The 21,064-nt window shown below is 42.4% G+C and overlaps 1 protein-coding gene across 2 annotated transcripts in view; it reads right to left on the bottom strand.

The window, feature by feature from the left end:
- The window catches only part of AIDA (axin interactor, dorsalization associated), a gene marked incomplete in the record, with an annotated part of 90,225 nt that overhangs the window by 68,127 nt on the left and 1,034 nt on the right, over positions 1-21,064 (bottom strand). For both annotated transcript variants that reach the window (XM_056568402.1, XM_056568401.1), the window contains 2 exon segments: positions 2,117-2,170; positions 14,128-14,197. In XM_056568402.1, the coding sequence (XP_056424377.1) occupies positions 2,117-2,170; positions 14,128-14,197 (124 nt within the window).

Raw genomic sequence — 21,064 nt, forward strand, 5'->3', positions numbered from 1 at the left:
TTATATCACCAGTGTACTGTAATAATATATAATATCACCGCTCCTCTTATATCACCAGTGTACTGTAATATATATAATATCACCGCTCCTCTTATATCACCAGTGTACTGTAATATATATAATATCACCGCTCCTCTTATATCACCAGTGTACTGTAATTATATATAATATCACCGCTCCTCTTATATCACCAGTGTACTGTAATAAGATATTATATCACCGCTCCTCTTATATCACCAGTGTACTGTAATAATATATAATATCACCGCTCCTCTTATATCACCAGTGTACTGTAATAATATATAAGATATCACCGCTCCTCTTATATCCCCAGTGTACTGTAATAATATATAATATCACCGCTCCTCTTATATCACCAGTGTACTGTAATAATATATAATATCACCGCTCCTCTTATATCACCAGTGTACTGTAATAATATATAATGATATCACCGCTCCTCTTATATCACCAGTGTACTGTAATAATATATAATGATATCACCGCTCCTCTATATCACCAGTGTACTGTAATAATATATAATATCACCGCTCCTCTTATATCACCAGTGTACTGTAATAATATATAATAATTTCACCGCTCCTCTTATAATGCTGAGTTTGTGTCGTTCCCTTTTAAAGGGGTATTCCAGTGAAAAACTTTTTTTTTTTCATATCAACTGGCTTCAGAAAGTTAAACAGATTTGTAAATGACTTCTATTCAAAAATCGTTATCCTTCCAGTACTTATCAGCTGCTGAAGTTGAGTTGTTCTTTTCTGTCTGACCACAGTGCTTTCTGCTGACATCTCTGTCTGTCTCGGGAACTGTCCAGAGTAGGAGCAGATCCCCATAGCAAACCTCTCCTGCTCTGGACAGTCCGTGACATGGACAGAGGTGTCAGCAAAGATTGGTCAGACAGAAACTAAGAACTCAACTTCAGCAGCTGATAAGTACTGGAAGGTTTAAGGTTTTTTAATAGAAGTAATTTACAAATCTGTTATCTTTCTGGAGCCAGTTAATATGAAAAAAAATAAATGAACAGATTTGTAAATTACTTCTATTCAAAAATCTTAATCCTATCAGTACTTATCAGCTGCTAAAGTTGAGTTGTTCTTTTCTGTCTGACCACAGTGCTCTCTGCTGGCACCTCTGTCGATTTTAGGAACTGTCCAGAGCAGGAGAGATTTTCTATGGGGATTTGCTCCTACTCCGTGCAGTTCCTGAGACAGACAGAGGTGTCAGCAGAGAGCACTGTGGTCAGAAATGAACAACTCAACTTCAGCAACTGATAAGTACTGGAAGGATTAAGATTTTTTTAATAGAAGTAATTTACAAATCTGTTATCTTTCTGAAGCCAGTTGATATGAAAAAAAAAATAGTTTTTCACTGGAATACCCCTTTAAGATCCAGACGCAGTCAGTATGGCGGTCTTCGGGGAGGTCCCGTTATGCCGCTATAACGTTACATAGTAGACATCTGCTGTCAGTTCTAACCCTAGAATAATATATACTCCTGGGGCGGCCGCGCTCAGCACAATATTGGCCTTTTTCGGAGCCCACACCCTTCACGCTGTGATTTGAGGTTACACTGGGGGCGATTCATTCAGGCCGTCCCGGGCAGGTCCTGTGGTGGTGGCACCCCGCCAGGCATCTCACAGCTGTCAATGAACAGAGGCGGCGGGCATGGAAACCGCTCAGTCAGTGTGTACAAGAATCCGCTCCCACACCCAGGCCTGATCCACCGTGACAGGAAGTGTAACCTGAGGTGTGGAGCCTGATGTATGTTCACACCAAGGGGAAAAAAAAAAAAAAAGAAATGTTGTGCAACTACAACTCCCAGCATGCTTTTATGTCATGGTGGTTCTATGTAGAACTTCAGGATCTCTTAGAGTGTTCTCAAATTGTGGCCCTTCAGCTGTGGCAAAACTACAACTCCCAGCATGCCCGGACAGCCGTTGGCTGTCCGGGCATGCTGGGAGTTGTAGTTTTGCAACAGCTGTAGGAACAGTTTGGAGGTTACTAGTATAAATAATACAGGAAGGTTTAAAAAAAAAAAAACATTTGCCAACAACACCTATTGCGGGGCAACAAAATAAAAATACTGTAGAGACACCTACCTGCAGGGCGGCGCTGCGGAGCTCTAGGCATGTTGCAATTTTTCCAATTATTTTCTGCAAAATAAAATAAAATACATTAGAAAAATTGTAGGGGTCCATACTTCAGTGCATACAGACTAGATTGATAGAGATAGAACTGGAGAGGAGGTGTACAACTACTATATATCCTGATCCCATAGAGATAGCAGCAGTATACAGATAGAGCTAGAGGGGAGCTGTATAACTACTATATATCCTGATCCCATAGAGATAGCAGCAGTATACATATAGAGCTGGAGGGGAGGTATATAACTACTATATATCCTGATCGTATCGAGATAGCAGCAGTATACAGATAGAGCTGGAGGAGAAGGTAGCAGTATACAGGTAGAGCCGGAGGGGAGGTGTATAACTACTCTATATACTGATCCTATAGAGATAGCAGCAACAGTATACAGATAGAGCTGGAGGGGAAGTGTATACTTACTATATATCCTGATCCTATAGGGAGAGCAGCAGTATACAGATAGAGCTAGAGGAGAAGTGTATAACCACTATATATCCCAATCACAGAGAGAGCAGCAGCAGTATACAGGTAGAGCCGGAGGGGAGGTGTATAACGACTTTGTATCCTGATCCCATAGAGATAGCAGCAGCAGTATACAGATAGAGCTGCAGGGGAGTTGTATAACTACTATATATATCCTGATGCCATAGAGATAGCAGCAGCAGTATACAGATAGAGCTGGAGGGGAGGTGTATAACTACTATATATCCTGATGCCATAGAGAGAGCAGCAGTATACAGATAGAGCTGGATGAGAAAAGTGTATAACCACTATATATCCCAATCATAGGGAGAGTAGCAGCAGTATACAGGTAGAGCCGGAGGGGAGGTGTATAACTACTTTGAATCCTGATCATACTGAGATAGTAACACTTTTCATTACTGCAGACAGGGAGGAGGGGGGAGGCTCCTGCTGCAGCCAGTTTTCTTACATCCAGATACAGGAAAGTGCGCAGGAGAAAGACGGACACATGGCTGCACAGAATCTGCGCTAAAATCTTTAACTGTGTGAACAAGGCCATAGTGTTTTCTCCTAAATCCTAGATTTATATTTTGGTAGCGGCCTTCATGCACCTTATCAAGGGAATCTGCACGTTCACGAATGAATTTCACACTTCTCGGCTCTGCTCCTCGGATCGTTCTAATGAATAACATTTCACAGGGCAGACGGCCAACTCTGCAGTAATGTTAACCCTTCTAATGCCGGCAGCAGAGACACAAACGGATCCAATTACCCATGTACAACCATTCCGAGAGGCCAGCGCAGAACCAGCAGGGGTCCTAGGACCGGGCAACTGTGCCCTCTAAGTGTTTCCCCAACCAGGATGCCTCCAGCTGTTGCAAAACTACAACTCCCAGCATGCCCGGACAGCCTTTGGCTGTCCGGGCATGCTGGGAGTTGTAGTTTTGCAACAGCTGGAGGCATCCTGGTTGGGGAAACACTTAGAGGGCACAGTTGCCCGGTCCTAGGACCCCTGCTGGTTCTGCGCTGGCCTGCTGGGAGTTGGCGCTGGCATGCTGGGAGTTGTAGTTTTGCAACAGCTGGAGGCACCCTGGTTGGGAAACAGTTCTCTAAGTGAGGATGACGACTACAAAATGGAACCAGTGCGGGTCAGCACCTACCATTCATACTAAAATTACATTGTTTGTTATGTTTTACTAGTGTTAGAAAATAAAACTTACATTTTGCAAAAGGGACACAAAAAGTCAAAAATTAATCGCACAACTGTGCAAAAATAAGCAACTTTAAAAAAAATGTGTTTTTTTTGTTTTGTTTTTTTATGCCAGACACTGTTTTACAGTACTGGGTAATACATTGATACATTTCCCCCAATAATCTGTTTTTGTAAGTTGAAATTATTATTTTTTTGAATATATATAAAATAAATAAAAGTAAAAATAAATAAATAAAATGGAAAAGGGAGGGGGGTTGAATTTGTATTACGGGAATTGTTCACATTTTGGTTATTACACTCTTAGTGCCACAAGGGAATTTGAATACGTGATCGCTCGATCATTTCTACCGTAAACTGCAATACTGCAAACAAGTTCTGCTCTCAGCTGAGAAGTGATTCAATTGTATCCAGTCTAGACAATGCTCTGTGAGCTAAACATCCTGGACTCCAGACTGATGCATTGTACATAGCTAGTCCTGTCCTCAGCTAAGGAGAAGAAGAGACCATTGTATCCATTTATATTCAGTATGGACAATGCTCTGTGAGCTAAACCAGCAGCTGCCCCAACCTCTCTGCTAGTTTGCTACAATGTATCAGTCTGAAGTCCAGACTGTTTAGCTCACAGAGCATTGTCTAGACTGAATACATTCGTATTACTTCTCAGCTGAGAGCAGGACCAGCTATGTACAATGTATCAGTCTGGAGTCCAGACTGTTTAGCTCACAGAGCATTGTCTAGACTAGATACAATTGTATCACTTCTCAGTTGAGAGCAGGACTAGCTATGTACAATGTATCAGTCTGTAGTCCAGGATGTTTAGCTCACAGAGCATTGTCTAGACTGGATACAATTGTATCACTTCCAAGCCGAGAGCAGGACTAGCTATGTACAATGTATCAGTCTGGAGTCCAGGATGTTTAGCTCACAGAGCATTGTCTAGACTATATACAATTGTATCACTTCTCAGCTGAGAACAGGACTAGATATGTACAATGTATCAGTCTGGAGTCCAGGATGTTTAGCTCACAGAGCATTGTCTAGACTGGATACAATTGTATCACTTCCAAGCCGAGAGCAGGATTAGCTATCTACAAATGTATCAGTCTGGAGTCCAGGCTGTTAGCTCACAGAGCATTGTCTAGACTGGATACAAATGTAAATAAAACATGTGCAATAGTTGAGTTCTGATGTGAACTTTACAAGACACGTCTAGATGAATATAACAGATCGCAGAGCACAGCCAGCGAGACGACAGGTCTGTAGAGGAGTCCTGTACTGGAGACGGCCCCGAGCGGGGGTCCGGTATATATCACACAGATCCGTCCCCGTACACACACATAAGTGAGCTGTCATCCCCACATTTCAGGCTGGGTGCGGCCGCTTCTCAGAACGCCGATGAATAATGCCTACTGGGGGCCGGCCAAGATCCCATCGACTTTCCATCCACATTCAACACTTTCAAAAAAAATCTCCAAATCCCTGAAAAGTCGTTTAAAAAAAATAAATAAAAAAAGCTCTGGTGGTGCTTGGAGTAATAACGGAGCAAAAGTTCATGAGAAAAGTGTAAAAACTGTGAAAGTGTTAAGACTGCGAGTGTGTGACATTTTCTACCACAAGTGCCCATCTAAGGCAAGAAAATAATACATCCACCTACAGGGGGCGTCCTTCTCTGTACAGAAGGGGGGTATGAAGACTTCACAACTCAGGAATCAAAAGCCATCAGTAATATTTAGGACTTGGCTCATCCATTGGTTGATTCTAGGAATAACTGGGCAACGACCAACATGGCCGCCAGTGCAGCGGAACGTGTGGTCACCCAGATGTCCTGGACTCCAAAGAGTTAAATCTGACAGGGCTCACACTAGTACAGTGATCTCCAAACTATAGGCCTCCCAGATGTTGCAAAACTACAACTCCCAGCATGCCCGGACAGCCTACGGCTGTCCGGACATGCTGGGAGCTGTAGTTTTGCAACATCTAGAATGTCCAGAACGACACAGAGCATGCACACAAAACTTCCCCTCCTCCAGCATGTACCTACAAAATCCCCCTCCTCCAGAATGTCAGAGCATCCCCACAAAACCTTTCCTCCTCATAATGTCACAAAGATCGCCTACAAAATTCTCCCTCCTGAGAATGTCAAAGAGCATGCCCACAAAACCTTTCCTCCTCAGAATGTCACAGAGAATGCCTACAAAATCCTCCCTCCTCAGAATGTCACAAAGCATGCACACAAAATCCTCCCTCCTCAGAATGTCACAAAGCATGCACACAAAATCCTCCCTCGTCAGAATATCAGAGCATGCACACCAAATCCTCCCTTGTCAGAATGTCAGAGCATGCACACAAAATCCTCCCTCCTCCAGAATGTCAGAGCATGCACACAACCCTTCCCCCATACAGAATGTTACAGGGCATGCCCACAAAACTCCTCTTCCTCCAGACTGCGACAGAGCATACTCAAGAAACTCCCCAATCTCAAAAATGACACAGAGCATGACCACAAAACTCCCCCTCTTCTTAAATGTTACCAAGCAAGCCCACAAAACTCCCCCTCTTCTTAAATGTTACCGAGCAAGCCCACAAACATCCCCCTCCTCCAGAAAGTCAGAGCATGCTCACAAAAAACTTTTCTTCCTCAGAATGTCACAGAGAATGCCTACAAAATCCTCCCTCCTCAGAATGTCACAAAGCATGCCTACAAAATCTCCCCTCCTCAGAATGTCACAAAGCATGCACACAAAATCCTCCCTCCTCCAGAATGTCTCAGGGCATACCCACAAAACTCTCCATTATCCAGAATGTCACAGAGCATGCCCACAAAACTTCTCTTCCTCCAGACTGTCACAGAGCACACTCAAGAAACTCCCCCGTCTCCAGAATGACAGAGCATGCCCACAAAACTCTCCCTCTTCTAAAATGTTACAGAGCAAGTCCACAAACCTCCCTCTCCTCCAGAAAGTCACAGAGCATGCCCACAAAACTATCCCATATCAGTCAGTCTGTTAAAATCTCATCAAATTACATCTAGAAATGTGGAATTTATAGGAAAACAGTTTGAGGTGAGGGACTGGATAATCCGAGTGCTGTCCGATAGCGGTGGACAGCAGCCTCACTTCTCCTCAGGCTTCCCATGAACAGCAGCACCTCATGTAGGAAACCAGAACCTCATGCCTCACACACATACAATCCGCAGGTGTCTGCAGAGTCCTGGCCTCCTGACAAAGCATCTATCACAGGCTCTAGGAGGGCCCAACCCTCAGGGCCCATGGGGCCTTCACAGTCCTTGGTGGAATTATAACTTGATGTGTCTTTCCTGTTTATGTCCTTTCAGGATCTGAGATAATCTGTAAAGAATGTTAAATTGTCTTCTGGTGCTATAGATGACATGAGGACCTAAATGAGATGCAGATTGTAGGCCCTGATATTAGTAATGTTTTGGCTGAGAGACCCCCCCCCCCTCCCCTCCATCATTGTTCTCTACCTACAGGAGTCTCACAATAGATGAAGAACCTGGGAGATAAAACAGGAAATGTCTGACCCTCAGGGTAGAGAAAGTCTGATGGACACCATATGAGTCTACAGGAGAAAGTCTCAGCTGACCTACGGAGATATTACTACCGATACATCACATGACACAAAGGATATAACTTAGCTACGTTCACATGGCCGGTGTCCCCCGTTCATATTCTAATAACGGATGCAAACTGATGCAAAGGGATTTAGTGGCATCTGTTTGCATCAGTTTTTCATCCGTTAGTATCAGCCGTCGGCAGACTCCCGCAGCCGGGACTACTACTACTCCCATCATGGTACAGACTCCTTTTCCATGATGGGAGTAGTAGTTCACTGGCTGCGGGAGTTTTCAGGTGGCTGGGGAGGCTAAATTAGTGCTTGTACTAAAACCCCCATCATGAAACAGAGTCTGTTCCATGTTGGCGGCAGTAGTACAGGGGATAAGGGATTGATCGCACCGGGTCTCACTTCTGAGACCCGATGCGCTCAACAGTTATAAAGGAGGGGAGTGGGCGGCATGCTGCGCTCCCTGCGATGTATAGACTATGTAAACTTTCATTTTTAAATCCCCCGCTGGGAGTCCTGAATGGCCGACACCGAGGAGCAATTCAGGGCTCCCGGCGGGATTTTTTAACTACTACTTTGACCCCCAAATGTATGCCCCCCAAGCATATTTACAATAAATCATTGGCCCCAGTGTGCTTATAATAATTCATTGGCCCCCAGTGTGTTTATAATAATGCATTGGCCCCCAGTGTGTTTATAATAATGCATTGGCCCCCAGTGTGTTTATAATAATTCATTGGCCCCCACTGTGTTTATAATAATTCATTGGCCCCCAGTGTGTTTATAATAATTCATTGGCCCCCAGTGTGTTTATAATAATTCATTGGCCCCAGTGTGTTTATAATAATTCATTGGCCCCAGTGTGTTTATAATTCATTGGCCCCAGTGTTTTTATAATAATTCATTGGCCCCAGTGTTTTTATAATAATTCATTGGCCCCAGTGTGTTTATCCATATCCCCCCCCTCCCCCCCCCCACCAGTGTCCTTATTCCCCCTCCCTTCCCCCCTCATCTTCTTGGAGCAGGGCGGCAGCGGGGACATGTCGGGAACCGGCGGCTGTGAATGAATTAATGAAGCTGACATGTCTTGCATGCAGGCTTCATTCATTCACCACCGCCGCTGGGACATGTCCTCGCTGCTGCCCTGCTCCTAGTGCACCGCCGGGACAGGACATGTCTATTCTCTGCTCATTTCTGTACCGGAGGGAGATGAACAGTAGAGAATAGACATGTCCTGGCAGTGTGCTGATTGCGCAAGGAGCACGGCAGCAGCGGGGACATGTCAGGTAGTGGCAGAGAATGAAGCCTACATGCGGGACATGTTGGCTTCATTCATTCATTTATTCACTGCCGCAGGTTCCCGGCATGTCCCGCTGCTGCCCTGCTCCAAGAAGATGTGGAGCAGGCAGCAGGAATAAGGACACTGGGGGAGGGACTAAGGATAAACACACTGGGGCCAATGAATTATTATAAACACACTGGGGCCAATGAATTATTATAAACACACTGGGGCCAATAAATTATTATAAACACACTGGGGCCAATAAATTATTATAAACACACTGGGGCCAATGAATTATTATAAACACACTGGGGCCAATGAATTATTATAAACACACTGGGGCCAATGAATTATTATATATACACTGGGGCCAATGAATTATTATAACCACACTGGGGCCAATGAATTATTATAACCACACTGGGGCCAATGAATTATTATAAACACACTGGGGCCAATGAATTATTATAACCACACTGGGGCCAATGAATTATTATAACCACACTGGGGCCAATGAATTATTATAAACACACTGGGGCCAATGAATTATTATAAACACACTGGGGCCAATGAATTATTATATACACACTGGGGCCAATGTATTATTATAAACACACTGGGGCCAATGAATTATTATATACACACTGGGGCCAATGTATTATTATAAACACACTGGGGCCAATGTATTATTATAAACACACTGGGGCCAATGTATTATTATAAACACACTGGGGCCAATGAATTATTATATACACACTGGGGCCAATGAATTATTATATACACACTGGGGCCAATGAATTATTATATATACACTGGGGCCAATGAATTATTATAACCACACTGGGGCCAATGAATTATTATATACACACTGGGGCCAATGAATTATTATAAACACACTGGGGCCAATGAATTATTATAAACACACTGGGGCCAATGAATTATTATAATCACACTGGGGCCAATACATTATTATAAACACACTGGGGCCAATGAATTATTATAAACACACTGGGGCCAATGTATTATTATAAACACACTGGGGCCAATGAATTATTATATACACACTGGGGCCAATGAATTATTATAAGGACACTGGGGCCAATTAATTATTATATATACACTGGGGCCAATGAATTATTATAAACACACTGGGGCCAATGAATTATTATAAACACACTGGGGCCAATGAATTATTATAAACACACTGGGGCCAATGAATTATTATAAACACACTGGGGCCAATGAATTATTATACACACACTGGGGCCAATACATTATTATAAACACACTGGGGCCAATGAATTATTATATACACACTGGGGCCAATGAATTATTATAAACACACTGGGGCCAATGAATTATTATATACACACTGGGGCCAATGAATTATTATATATACACTGGGGCCAATGAATTATTATAAGGACACTGGGGCCAATGAATTATTATAAACACACTGGGGCCAATGAATTATTATAATCACACTGGGGCCAATACATTATTATAAACACACTGGGGCCAATGAATTATTATAAACACACTGGGGACAATGAATTATTATATACACACTGGGGCCAATGAATTATTATAAACACACTGGGGCCAATGAATTATTATATACACACTGGGGCCAATGAATTATTATATATACACTGGGGCCAATGAATTATTATAAACACACTGGGGCCAATGAATTATTATAAACACACTGGGGCCAATGAATTATTATATACACACTGGGGCCAATGAATTATTATAAACACACTGGGGCCAATGAATTATTATAAACACACTGGGGCCAATGAATTATTATATACACACTGGGGCCAATGAATTATTATATATACACTGGGGCCAATGAATTATTATAAACACACTGGGGCCAATGAATTATTATAAACACACTGGGGCCAATGAATTATTATAAACACACTGGGGCCAATGAATTATTATAAACACACTGGGGCCAATGAATTATTATATACACACTGGGGCCAATGAATTATTATAAACACACTGGGGCCAATGAATTATTATATACACACTGGGGCCAATGAATTATTATATATACACTGGGGCCAATGAATTATTATAATCACACTGGGGCCAATACATTATTATAAACACACTGGGGCCAATGAATTATTATATACACACTGGGGCCAATGTATTATTATAAACACACTGGGGCCAATGAATTATTATATACACACTGGGGCCAATGAATTATTATAAACACACTGGGGCCAATGAATTATTATAAACACACTGGGGCCAATGAATTATTATAAACACACTGGGGCCAATGAATTATTATACACACACTGGGGCCAATACATTATTATAAACACACTGGGGCCAATGATTTATTATAAACACACTGGGGCCAATGAATTATTATAAACACACTGGGGCCAATACATTATTATAAACACACTGGGGCCAATGAATTATAATAAACACACTGGGGCCAATGAATTATTATAAACACACTGGGGCCAATGAATTATTATACACACACTGGGGCCAATACATTATTATAAACACACTGGGGCCAATGAATTATTATAAACACACTGGGGCCAATGAATTATTATAAACACACTGGGGCCAATGAATTATTATAAACACACTGGGGCCAATGAATTATTATAAACACACTGGGGCCAATGAATTATTATATACACACTGGGGCCAATTAATTATTATAATCACACTGGGGCCAATGAATTATTATAAACACACTGGGGCCAATGAATTATTATAAACACACTGGGGCCAATGAATTATTATATACACACTGGGGCCAATGAATTATTATAAACACACTGGGGCCAATGAATTATTATATACACACTGGGGCCAATGAATTATTATATATACACTGGGGCCAATGAATTATTATAATCACACTGGGGCCAATACATTATTATAAACACACTGGGGCCAATGAATTATTATATACACACTGGGGCCAATGTATTATTATAAACACACTGGGGCCAATGAATTATTATATACACACTGGGGCCAATGAATTATTATAAACACACTGGGGCCAATGAATTATTATAAACACACTGGGGCCAATGAATTATTATACACACACTGGGGCCAATACATTATTATAAACACACTGGGGCCAATGAATTATTATAAACACACTGGGGCCAATGAATTATTATAAACACACTGGGGCCAATACATTATTATAAACACACTGGGGCCAATGAATTATAATAAACACACTGGGGCCAATGAATTATTATAAACACACTGGGGCCAATGAATTATTATACACACACTGGGGCCAATACATTATTATAAACACACTGGGGCCAATGAATTATTATAAACACACTGGGGCCAATGAATTATTATAAACACACTGGGGCCAATGAATTATTATATACACACTGGGGCCAATTAATTATTATAATCACACTGGGGCCAATGAATTATTATAAACACACTGGGGCCAATGAAATATTATAATCACACTGGGGCCAATGAATTATTATAAACACACTGGGGCCAATGAATTATTATAAACACACTGGGGCCAATGAATTATTATAAACACACTGGGGCCAATGAATTATTATAAACACACTGGGGCCAATGAATTATTATAAACACACTGGGGCCAATGAATTATTATAAACACACTGGGGCCAATGAATTATTATAAACATGCATGGGGGCCAATGAATTATTATAAACACACTGGGGCCAATGAATTATTATAAACACACTGGGGCCAATGAATTATTATAAACACACTGGAGCCTATGAATTATTATATATACACTGGGGCCAATGAATTATTATAAACACACTGGGGCCAATGAATTATTATATACACACTGGGGCCAATGTATTATTATATACACACTGGGGCCAATGAATTATTATAAACACACTGGGGCCAATGAATTATTATAAACACACTGGGGCCAATGAATTATTATAAACACACTGGGGCCAATGAATTATTATAAACACACTGGGGCCAATGAATTATTATAAACACACTGGGGCCAATGAATTATTATAAACACACTGGGGCCAATGAATTATTATAAACATGCATGGGGGCCAATGAATTATTATAAACACACTGGGGCCAATGAATTATTATAAACATGCATGGGGGCATACATTTGGAGGTCAAAGTCAAAGGTCGAAACCCCACCGGAAGCCCTGTATGGCTCCTCAGTGCCAGCCATTCAGGGCTCCCGGCGGTGGATTTCAAAATGAAAGTTTACACAGTAGTATATACATTGCAGGAGAGCAGAGCATGCCGCTCGCTCCCCTGCTTTATAACTTCTGATTGCATGGGGTCTCAGAAGTGAGACCCGATGTGATCAATCCCTTACCCCCTACACCACTACCCCCAACATGGAACAGACTGTTCCATGATGGGGGTAGTAGTACAAACACTAATGTAGCCTCCTCAGCCGCCAGCAGACTCCCGCAGCTGAGGGGGGGGGGACGGGGGGACTACTACTCCCATCATGGAAATGACTTGTTCCATGATGGGAGTAGTAGTTATATTCTTGTATATAGAAGACAGTATTATAGTAGTTATATTCTTGTACATAGGAGCAGTATTATAGTAGTTATATTCTTGTATATAGGAGCAGTATTATAGTAGTTATATTCTTGTATATAGGAGGCAGTATTATAGTAGTTATATTCTTGTATATAGGAGCAGTATTATAGTAGTTATATTCTTGTATATAGGAGCAGTATTATAGTAGTTATATTCTTGTATATAGGGGGTAGTATTATAGTAGTTATATTCTTGTATATAGGAGCAGTATTATAGTAGTTATATTCTTGTATATAGGAGCAGTATTATAGTAGTTATATTCTTGTATATAGGAGCAGTATTATAGTAGTTATATTCTTGTATATAGGAGCAGTATTATAGTAGTTATATTCTTGTATATAGGAGCAGTATTATAGTAGTTATATTCTTGTATATAGGAGCAGTATTATAGTAGTTATATTCTTGTATATAGGGGGCAGTATTATAGTAGTTATATTCTTGTATATAGAAGCAGTATTATAGTAGTTATATTCTTGTATATAGAAGCAGTATTATAGTAGTTATATTCTTGTATATAGGAGCAGTATTATAGTAGTTATATTCTTGTATATAGGGGGCAGTATTATAGTAGTTATATTCTTATATATAGGGGCAGTATTATAGTAGTTATATTCTTGTACATAGGGGCAGCACATAGCATTTCCCAATTCAGTATGTGAAGTTGTCACTTTTTAGAAATGAGAACATGATGTACTGTCCTCAGAATTCCAGTAGTGCAGCCTCAGGCATTGGCCTCACAGAGATCAAATATAAAAATGGCAGAATTTTCTTAATATAAATCCACGTTCATGACAGGAATAATTCCACTTACCTTCTGATCCTCGGTGAAGTCGGACGAGTTGGCCGGTGACTGCGCTTCCTTCTGTAGTTGTCGAGCTAATCTGTAAAAAGACAGAAAATACATCTATAAACACATTTTAAGCAAGACAAGGGTGGATTTAGCAATCGGAAATCAGCCCCGAGTCCATGGACTTCCCCCCACCCCCCAACTTCATAAACCAAATAATTTCTAAATTGACAGTAAAAATTGTCTTTGTTGCCCATAACAACCAATCACAGAGCAGATTTACATTTTTAGCACTTTCATTCGTTGCTAAGGGCAACAGGGCTATTTTTTTCCTGTCAGACATTTTTGATAAATGAGGTAATTGATAGAACTTGGCGGCCATATGAATAGCGCACTTCTTATTGATAGGTCTGACCTATCAAGTGTATCATTTTTCACCACTTTTTTTTAGTCAGGAAAGTGTCTGAAAGTTCAAAATAACGAAAAAATAAAAATGAGTAATTTGAGTCCTTGACAACACAGTCTATTTTTCAAAGTTTTTACCTCAGAAAACCGTCGTTTTTAGTCACAATCCTTTGTCACAGAGATACACAGTTCCTATTTATTGCTATTTCCTGGCTGGGTGAGAACCAAAATGGCTGCCCTCAGGGATTACCACACACACTTCTCAGTGACATACGTGTCCATAGACGAGAACAATGGATGCGACACAGCAAATATGGCTGCCCTGAGGGAGAGTTCACACTATGTAAAATCAAGGCGGAATTTCAGCATTCAATCAGTCCCCCATTGACTTCAAAGAGTTTTCCGCTACTCCGTGCATACAGTGGAACTTACTCTAACACGGATTCGCTTGGAAATGCGCCGCCTCCATAGACGGCAATACACTTCTGAGAGGATTCCACTGAGAGAATTAACCGGTGCGATGGAATTTCGGAGCACAATTTTTTTTTTGCCAGATTTCGCTCTGAAATTCAGCTGTGTGAATGGACGGTGGATATTAGCTACAGCAATGGTCTTCAAACTATAGACGTCCATCTGCTGCAAAACTACAACTCCCAGCATGCTGGGAGTTGTAGTTTTGCAGTAGATGGAGGTCCACAGTTTGAAGACCACTCATGAACTGCCAACCTTTGGCTGTCCGGGCATGTTGGGAACTGTATAATATTCAAGCAAAATTTTTACGCTGGATTCCGCTTGGAAATTCCGCCGTGTGAACAGGCCCTTACTGTTTACACAGGGTTTACCCCCCCAACTTTCACCAGAGACGCACTGATCTCTGGGACCATTTTTTTCAGTAACGTGACATGAGGAGACGACTTAAAAAACGATGACGAGCAACATGGCCACCGATACCGCTACTACTCACACGTGTCTTACCACCACACAGCGTCCCCCAGAATCGCTTCGGCCAGATATTATCTGAAAGACAACCCACTCTGTATTTTTTCTTTTACTTTGGCTTTAATTTTTTTATTATTATTTTTTTACTCCTCTTTGGCGTTTTTCTGTGGTTTTGGTCTCACGCTTTGGTCTTTTGCAAAATCGCAGCATGTTGAGTCTATGGCTTTCTCTCCAACGCATTGCCTTTTTTTCTGCTCCCCTCCCCCCCCCCATTCCTTCAATAGAAATATGCGAGTCACATAATTAAAAAAAAATCTCATGACTTGTCATGATAAAAACGCAGAGGGAAAAAAAAATACCAAACACCAAAATCCACTATTTTTTTTTTTATTTTTTTTTTTAATCCACTAATTTTTATTTATCTTATTTATTTATTTTTCTTTAAATCCACAAAAACTGCAGCTTTAAAAAAAAAAAAAATAAAAAAAATGCCAGAACAAAAACCGATTGGAAACTTTAGCCCAAGGCTGGGTTCCCACTTATAGCATTTTTTTTTGTGAATCTAACCGGCTCCAGGAAGTTAAACAGATTTGTAAATGACTTCTATTAAATAAATCTTTATCCTTTCAGTACTTATGACCTGATGAAGTTGAGTTGTTCTTTTCTGTCTAAGTGCTCTCGGATGACACGTGTCTCGGGAAACGCCCAGTTTAGAAGCAAATCCCCATAGCAAACCTCTTCTACTCTGTGCAGTTCCCGAGACAAGCAGAGGTGTCAGCAGAGAGCACTGTTGTCAGACAGAAAAGAACAACTCCACTTCAGCAGCTGATAATTATTGGAAGGATTAAAAGGGGTTATCCAGGAAAAAAAACTGTTTTTATATATCAACTGGCTCCAGAAAGTTAAACAGATTTGTAAATTACTTCTATTAAAAAAATCTTAATCCTTTCAGTACTTATGAGCTTCTGAAGTTAAGGTTCTTCTTTTCTGTCTAAGTGCTCTCTGATGACACGTTTCTCGGGAACTGTCCAGAGTAGAAGCAAATCCCCATAGCAAACCTCTTCTAAACTGGGCGGTTCCCGAGACACGTGTCATCAGAGCGCACTTAGACAGAAAAGAACAACCTTAACTTCAGAGGCTCATAAGTACTGAAAGAATTTAAAAAATTTTATAGAAGTAATTTACAAATCTGTAACTTTCTGAAGCCAGTTGATATATAAGGAAATACAATTTTTTTTCCTGGAATACCCCTTTAACAGTGTTTTTTTTATTACTCTTGACTTTTATCTGTGGGAAAAATGTCTAACGGTCAAAAAATATAAAATAAAAAAAAGCAATTTTCACTAAAATTTAAAAGTGTCAGGAAGAACACTAAAACACAGGAAAAAGCATTGCCATTTTTTTTTGGGGGGGGGGGGGGCATTTTTTGTGACTTTTTCTCCAAATTTAAATAAAAAAAAAAAAAAAAAAAGCTGAATGAATAGGTGCTGTGAAAATATAGCCCAGGTGTCCAACCTGCTGCCCTCCAGCTGTTGCTAAACTACAACTCCCAGCATCCCCGGACAGCCGTTGGCTGTCCGGGCATGCTGGGGGTTGTAGTTTTGCAAAAGCTAGGCCCTAGAGTTATAACAGCAATTTGCACTAACTGCTCACTATAGCGTTGACCTTTGTGTGCGCCGTCCCTTTAAGAGTGATTCAGCAGTGCCGAGTGGCTGCATGGCAGGGAGGTAGTGTGAATACAGTGCTGCCCATCTGTGTATGGATTTCATCTCTTATTCACATCCTGTTGAAAAAGTCTCCACCCAAAAAAAAACAGCCGGAGAGCCTGGGTGGGAACCTGAGCAAATAATCCCGAAACTGACAGGACTTCAGAGGCCGGGAGGAAATCAGTGCAGAACAACATAAGGAACTGATCAGTGGCCAGTCTAGCCATGCAAGAGCAGAGGGGATGCATGCGACAAATCTGACATTCAGGACTCTGGGAGAGTTGGGTGATCAACCATGTGAGAGCAAAGGATTCTGATAAATAGTAATGGTCGTCATTACAATCGCTACATATGGAGTTGGCGGGGGGGGGGGGGGGGGGGGGGATAGAGGTCGCATATCCGGGCTAACATTTACATTCAGGACTCTAGAAAAGCTGAGTGGGAGTCGCATGGCCTCCAGCTTTACCACAATTTTTTTTTTTTTTTTAAAGATCTTGAGGCCAATAAATGGTTTTCTTGATGAGAAGTCATCAACTGGCTCCCCCAGCTGATCCAGTACTACAACTCCCAGCATGCCCTGGCGGTCAAAGTTCAAACTGCGGTTCCCCAGTTGATGAAAAACTAGGGCTCCAAGTGTACCCTGAGAGATGAAGGGCTCCTACAACGGTGGATATTACCTACAGCAGTGGTCTTCAAACTGTGGACCTCCAGATATTGCAAAACTACAACTCCCAGCATGCCCGGACAGCCGTTGGCTGTCCGGGCATGCTGGGAGTTGTAGTTTTGCAACATCTGGAGGTCCACAGTTTGAAAGCCACTGAAGAACTCCCAGCCTTTGGCTGTCCGGGCATGCTGGGAATTGTAGTTTTGCAACAGCTGGAGGTCCACAGTTTGAAGACCGCTGAAGAACTCCCAGCCGTTGGCTGTCCAGGCATGCTGGGAGTTGTAGTTTTGCAACAGCTGGAGGTTCACAGTTTGAAGACCACTGAAGAACTCCCAGCCCTTGGCTGTCCGGGCATGTTGGGAATTGTAGTTTTTGCAAATAGCTGGAGGTCCCCAGTTTAAAGGGGTATTCCAGGAAAAACTTTTTTTTTATTTTTTTTTTTTTATATCAACTGGCTCCAGAAAGTTAAACAGATTTGTAAATGACTTCTATTAAAAAATCTTTACCCTTCCAGTACTTTTTAGCAGCTGTATGCTACAGAGGAAATTATTTTCTTTTTGAATTTTTTTTTTGTCTTGTCCACAGTGCTCTCTGCTGACATCTTATCACCTCATCAGGAACTGTCCAGAGCAGAGAAAATGCCCATAGCAAACCTATGCTGCTCTGGACAGTTCCTGACACGGACAGAGGTGTCAGCAGAGAGCACTGTGGACAAAACAAAAACTAAAATTAAATTTCCTCCGTAGTATACAGCTGCTAAAAAGTACTGGAAGGGTAAATTTTTTTTTTAATAGAAGTCATTTACAAATTTGTTTAAACTTTCTGTTCTGGCACCAGTTGATTTAAAAAAAAAATAAAAAAATTTCCACCGGAGTACCCCTTTAACTATGGACATCTTATAATTCAGAAGATCTGATAATCTGGCACCATCAGGTTTTATTGATCCTTAAAATAATTTTACCGGGTATCAGAACGTTGCAAAATTCTGTGCGACTTGTGACGAAGGGGCTTTAAAAACTGTGGACCTCCAGATGTTGCAAAACCACAACTCCCAGCATGCCCAGACATCCATTAACTGGGACTTGTAGTTTTGCAGGAGCTGGTGATCCACTGTTTGGAGGCCACTGCTTTAGAAGATCTATATCCTTGAGAAAGAAAATCAGAAAGTGTCCCCCAGTGATCGTCTGCACTCCAGTAAGTGTTCAAAATCCCAACAGCGCCACCACAGGACAAATTGGGCATTACAACTTGTCTGTTCATATCAATGTGCAGTTTATGTAATGTAGGGCAGGTTGTGTCCTCCAGAAGGGAAGACGTTCTTTGCAGCTGCTCAAGGCAAGAGATGAGGGTCATGAACATAGGAACCCCAATCCCCCTCCAGCCGGTTATAAACTGAACAACTCCTTTAAAGGGGTACTCCGCTGTCCCACCGTTCGGAACATTTTGTTCCAAACGCTTGGAGCAGGCAGTGGGGGTCGTGAAGTCACTGCCACGCCCCCGTGACCTCACCTCACGCCCCGTCAATGAAAGTCTATGGGAGGGGGCGTGGCATCCACCACGCCCCCTCCCATAGACTTGCATTGAGGGGGCGTGGTGTGACAGCACAAGGGGCGTGGCAGTGACTTCACGACCCCCGCCACCTGCTCCAAGCATTCTAAACGAATGTCGGGTACTGCACAGAGATCGTGGGGGTCCCAGCGGCGGGACCCCCCACGATCAGACATCTTATCCCCTATCCTTTGGATAGGGGATAAGATGTCCAGGGGCGGAGTACCCCTTTAAGCTGAAGCACAACCATCTATTGTCACAGACATTCACTTCAGGAATAGACATTGCAAAAATAATGATTCTCTAAGGCAGGGGAATCCCATAATAAGGCAGGGGAATCCCATAATAAGGCAGGGGAATCCCATAATAAGGCAGGGGAATCCCATAATAAGGCAGGGGAATCCCATAATAAGGCAGGGCAGTGGGCAGGAACTTACAGTCACCGCAGCTGTCATGTCAGTACACAGAGGAGGCCTTTACTGTATCCGCCACAGATCTATAAGCTGGGAGAGTCTGCGGAGCTGCTGTTCTCCTATAAACACCCTAAGGCTACGTTCACATGGCAGAATTTCTGCAGCAGAATTCCGCACGGACATTTCACTGCAGCAAAGTCCCATTGATTTCAATGGAATTCTGCTGCGCTGTTCACACGGCAGAATTTCCTCACCGGATGTTTCTGCTGCGGAAACTCCGAAACTGGAGTCCGCAGAAAGAATAGATATGTCTATTCCTTCTGCAGACACCGCACAGAAATGCGTTGCCGTCTATGAGATGGAGCATTTCTGAGCGGCTCCAACGCCGGCGTGCTCTGCAGGCGCTCCGCTGTCAGTGGAATTCCACTGTGTGAACATAGCCTTAAAGGACATATCCAGTGGTGAACAACTTATCCCCTATCCTAAGAATAGGGGATAAGTTGCAGATCGTGGGGGGTCCGACCGCTGGGGCCCCCTGCGATCTCCTGAACGGGGCCCCGACAGCCCGCGGGAAAGGGGCGTGTCGACCTACGCACGAAGCGGGGCCGACACGCCCCCTCAATACAACTCTATGGCAATCTCCGGCTCTGCCATAGAGATGTATTGAGGGGGCGTGTCTGCCGCCGCTTCGTGCGGGGGTCGACACCCGCTATCTGGCCGGAGAGCCTGGCCCCCGTACAGAGAGATCGCAGGGGGCCCCAGCGGTCGGACCCCCCACGATCTCAAACTTATCCCCAACTACAACTCCCAAGATCACCCTAACAACCTGTGTCTCCACAGCTGTTGCAAAACCATTACTCCCAGCATGCCCTCACCCCCTGTGACTCTCTAGTTATTGATAAAACTATTACTCCTATCATGCCTTAAAGTGTACCCGTCAGATCCAACAATAAAAAAATGTTTTTTAATATATCACTCAGTACCTAATCCTGACCATGTACATCTAATTTTTATGTGTCTAGCACCTTTATTTTTTTTTTATTACACTTTTAATTTAGCTCACTAGTCTGAATTCCTCTCAAAGGGAGGGGGCGTGGCCTCACTGTGCAGGTCTCCGCCCCCTCCCTCAGTATGCTGTCTGCTCATATCTCCCCTAACATTAGCAAAACAACAACTCCCAGCTTGTCCTCACTGACAGTAGTGGGACACAAGCTGACAGTGGGAGGATTTATCCTCCAGCTCTGAGCCCTGCGATCACAGTTGTCAATCAAGGAAGTGTGTCCATG

This window comes from Hyla sarda, chromosome 3 (assembly GCF_029499605.1).
Source record: "Hyla sarda isolate aHylSar1 chromosome 3, aHylSar1.hap1, whole genome shotgun sequence".
NCBI classification, from domain to species: domain Eukaryota; kingdom Metazoa; phylum Chordata; class Amphibia; order Anura; family Hylidae; genus Hyla; species Hyla sarda.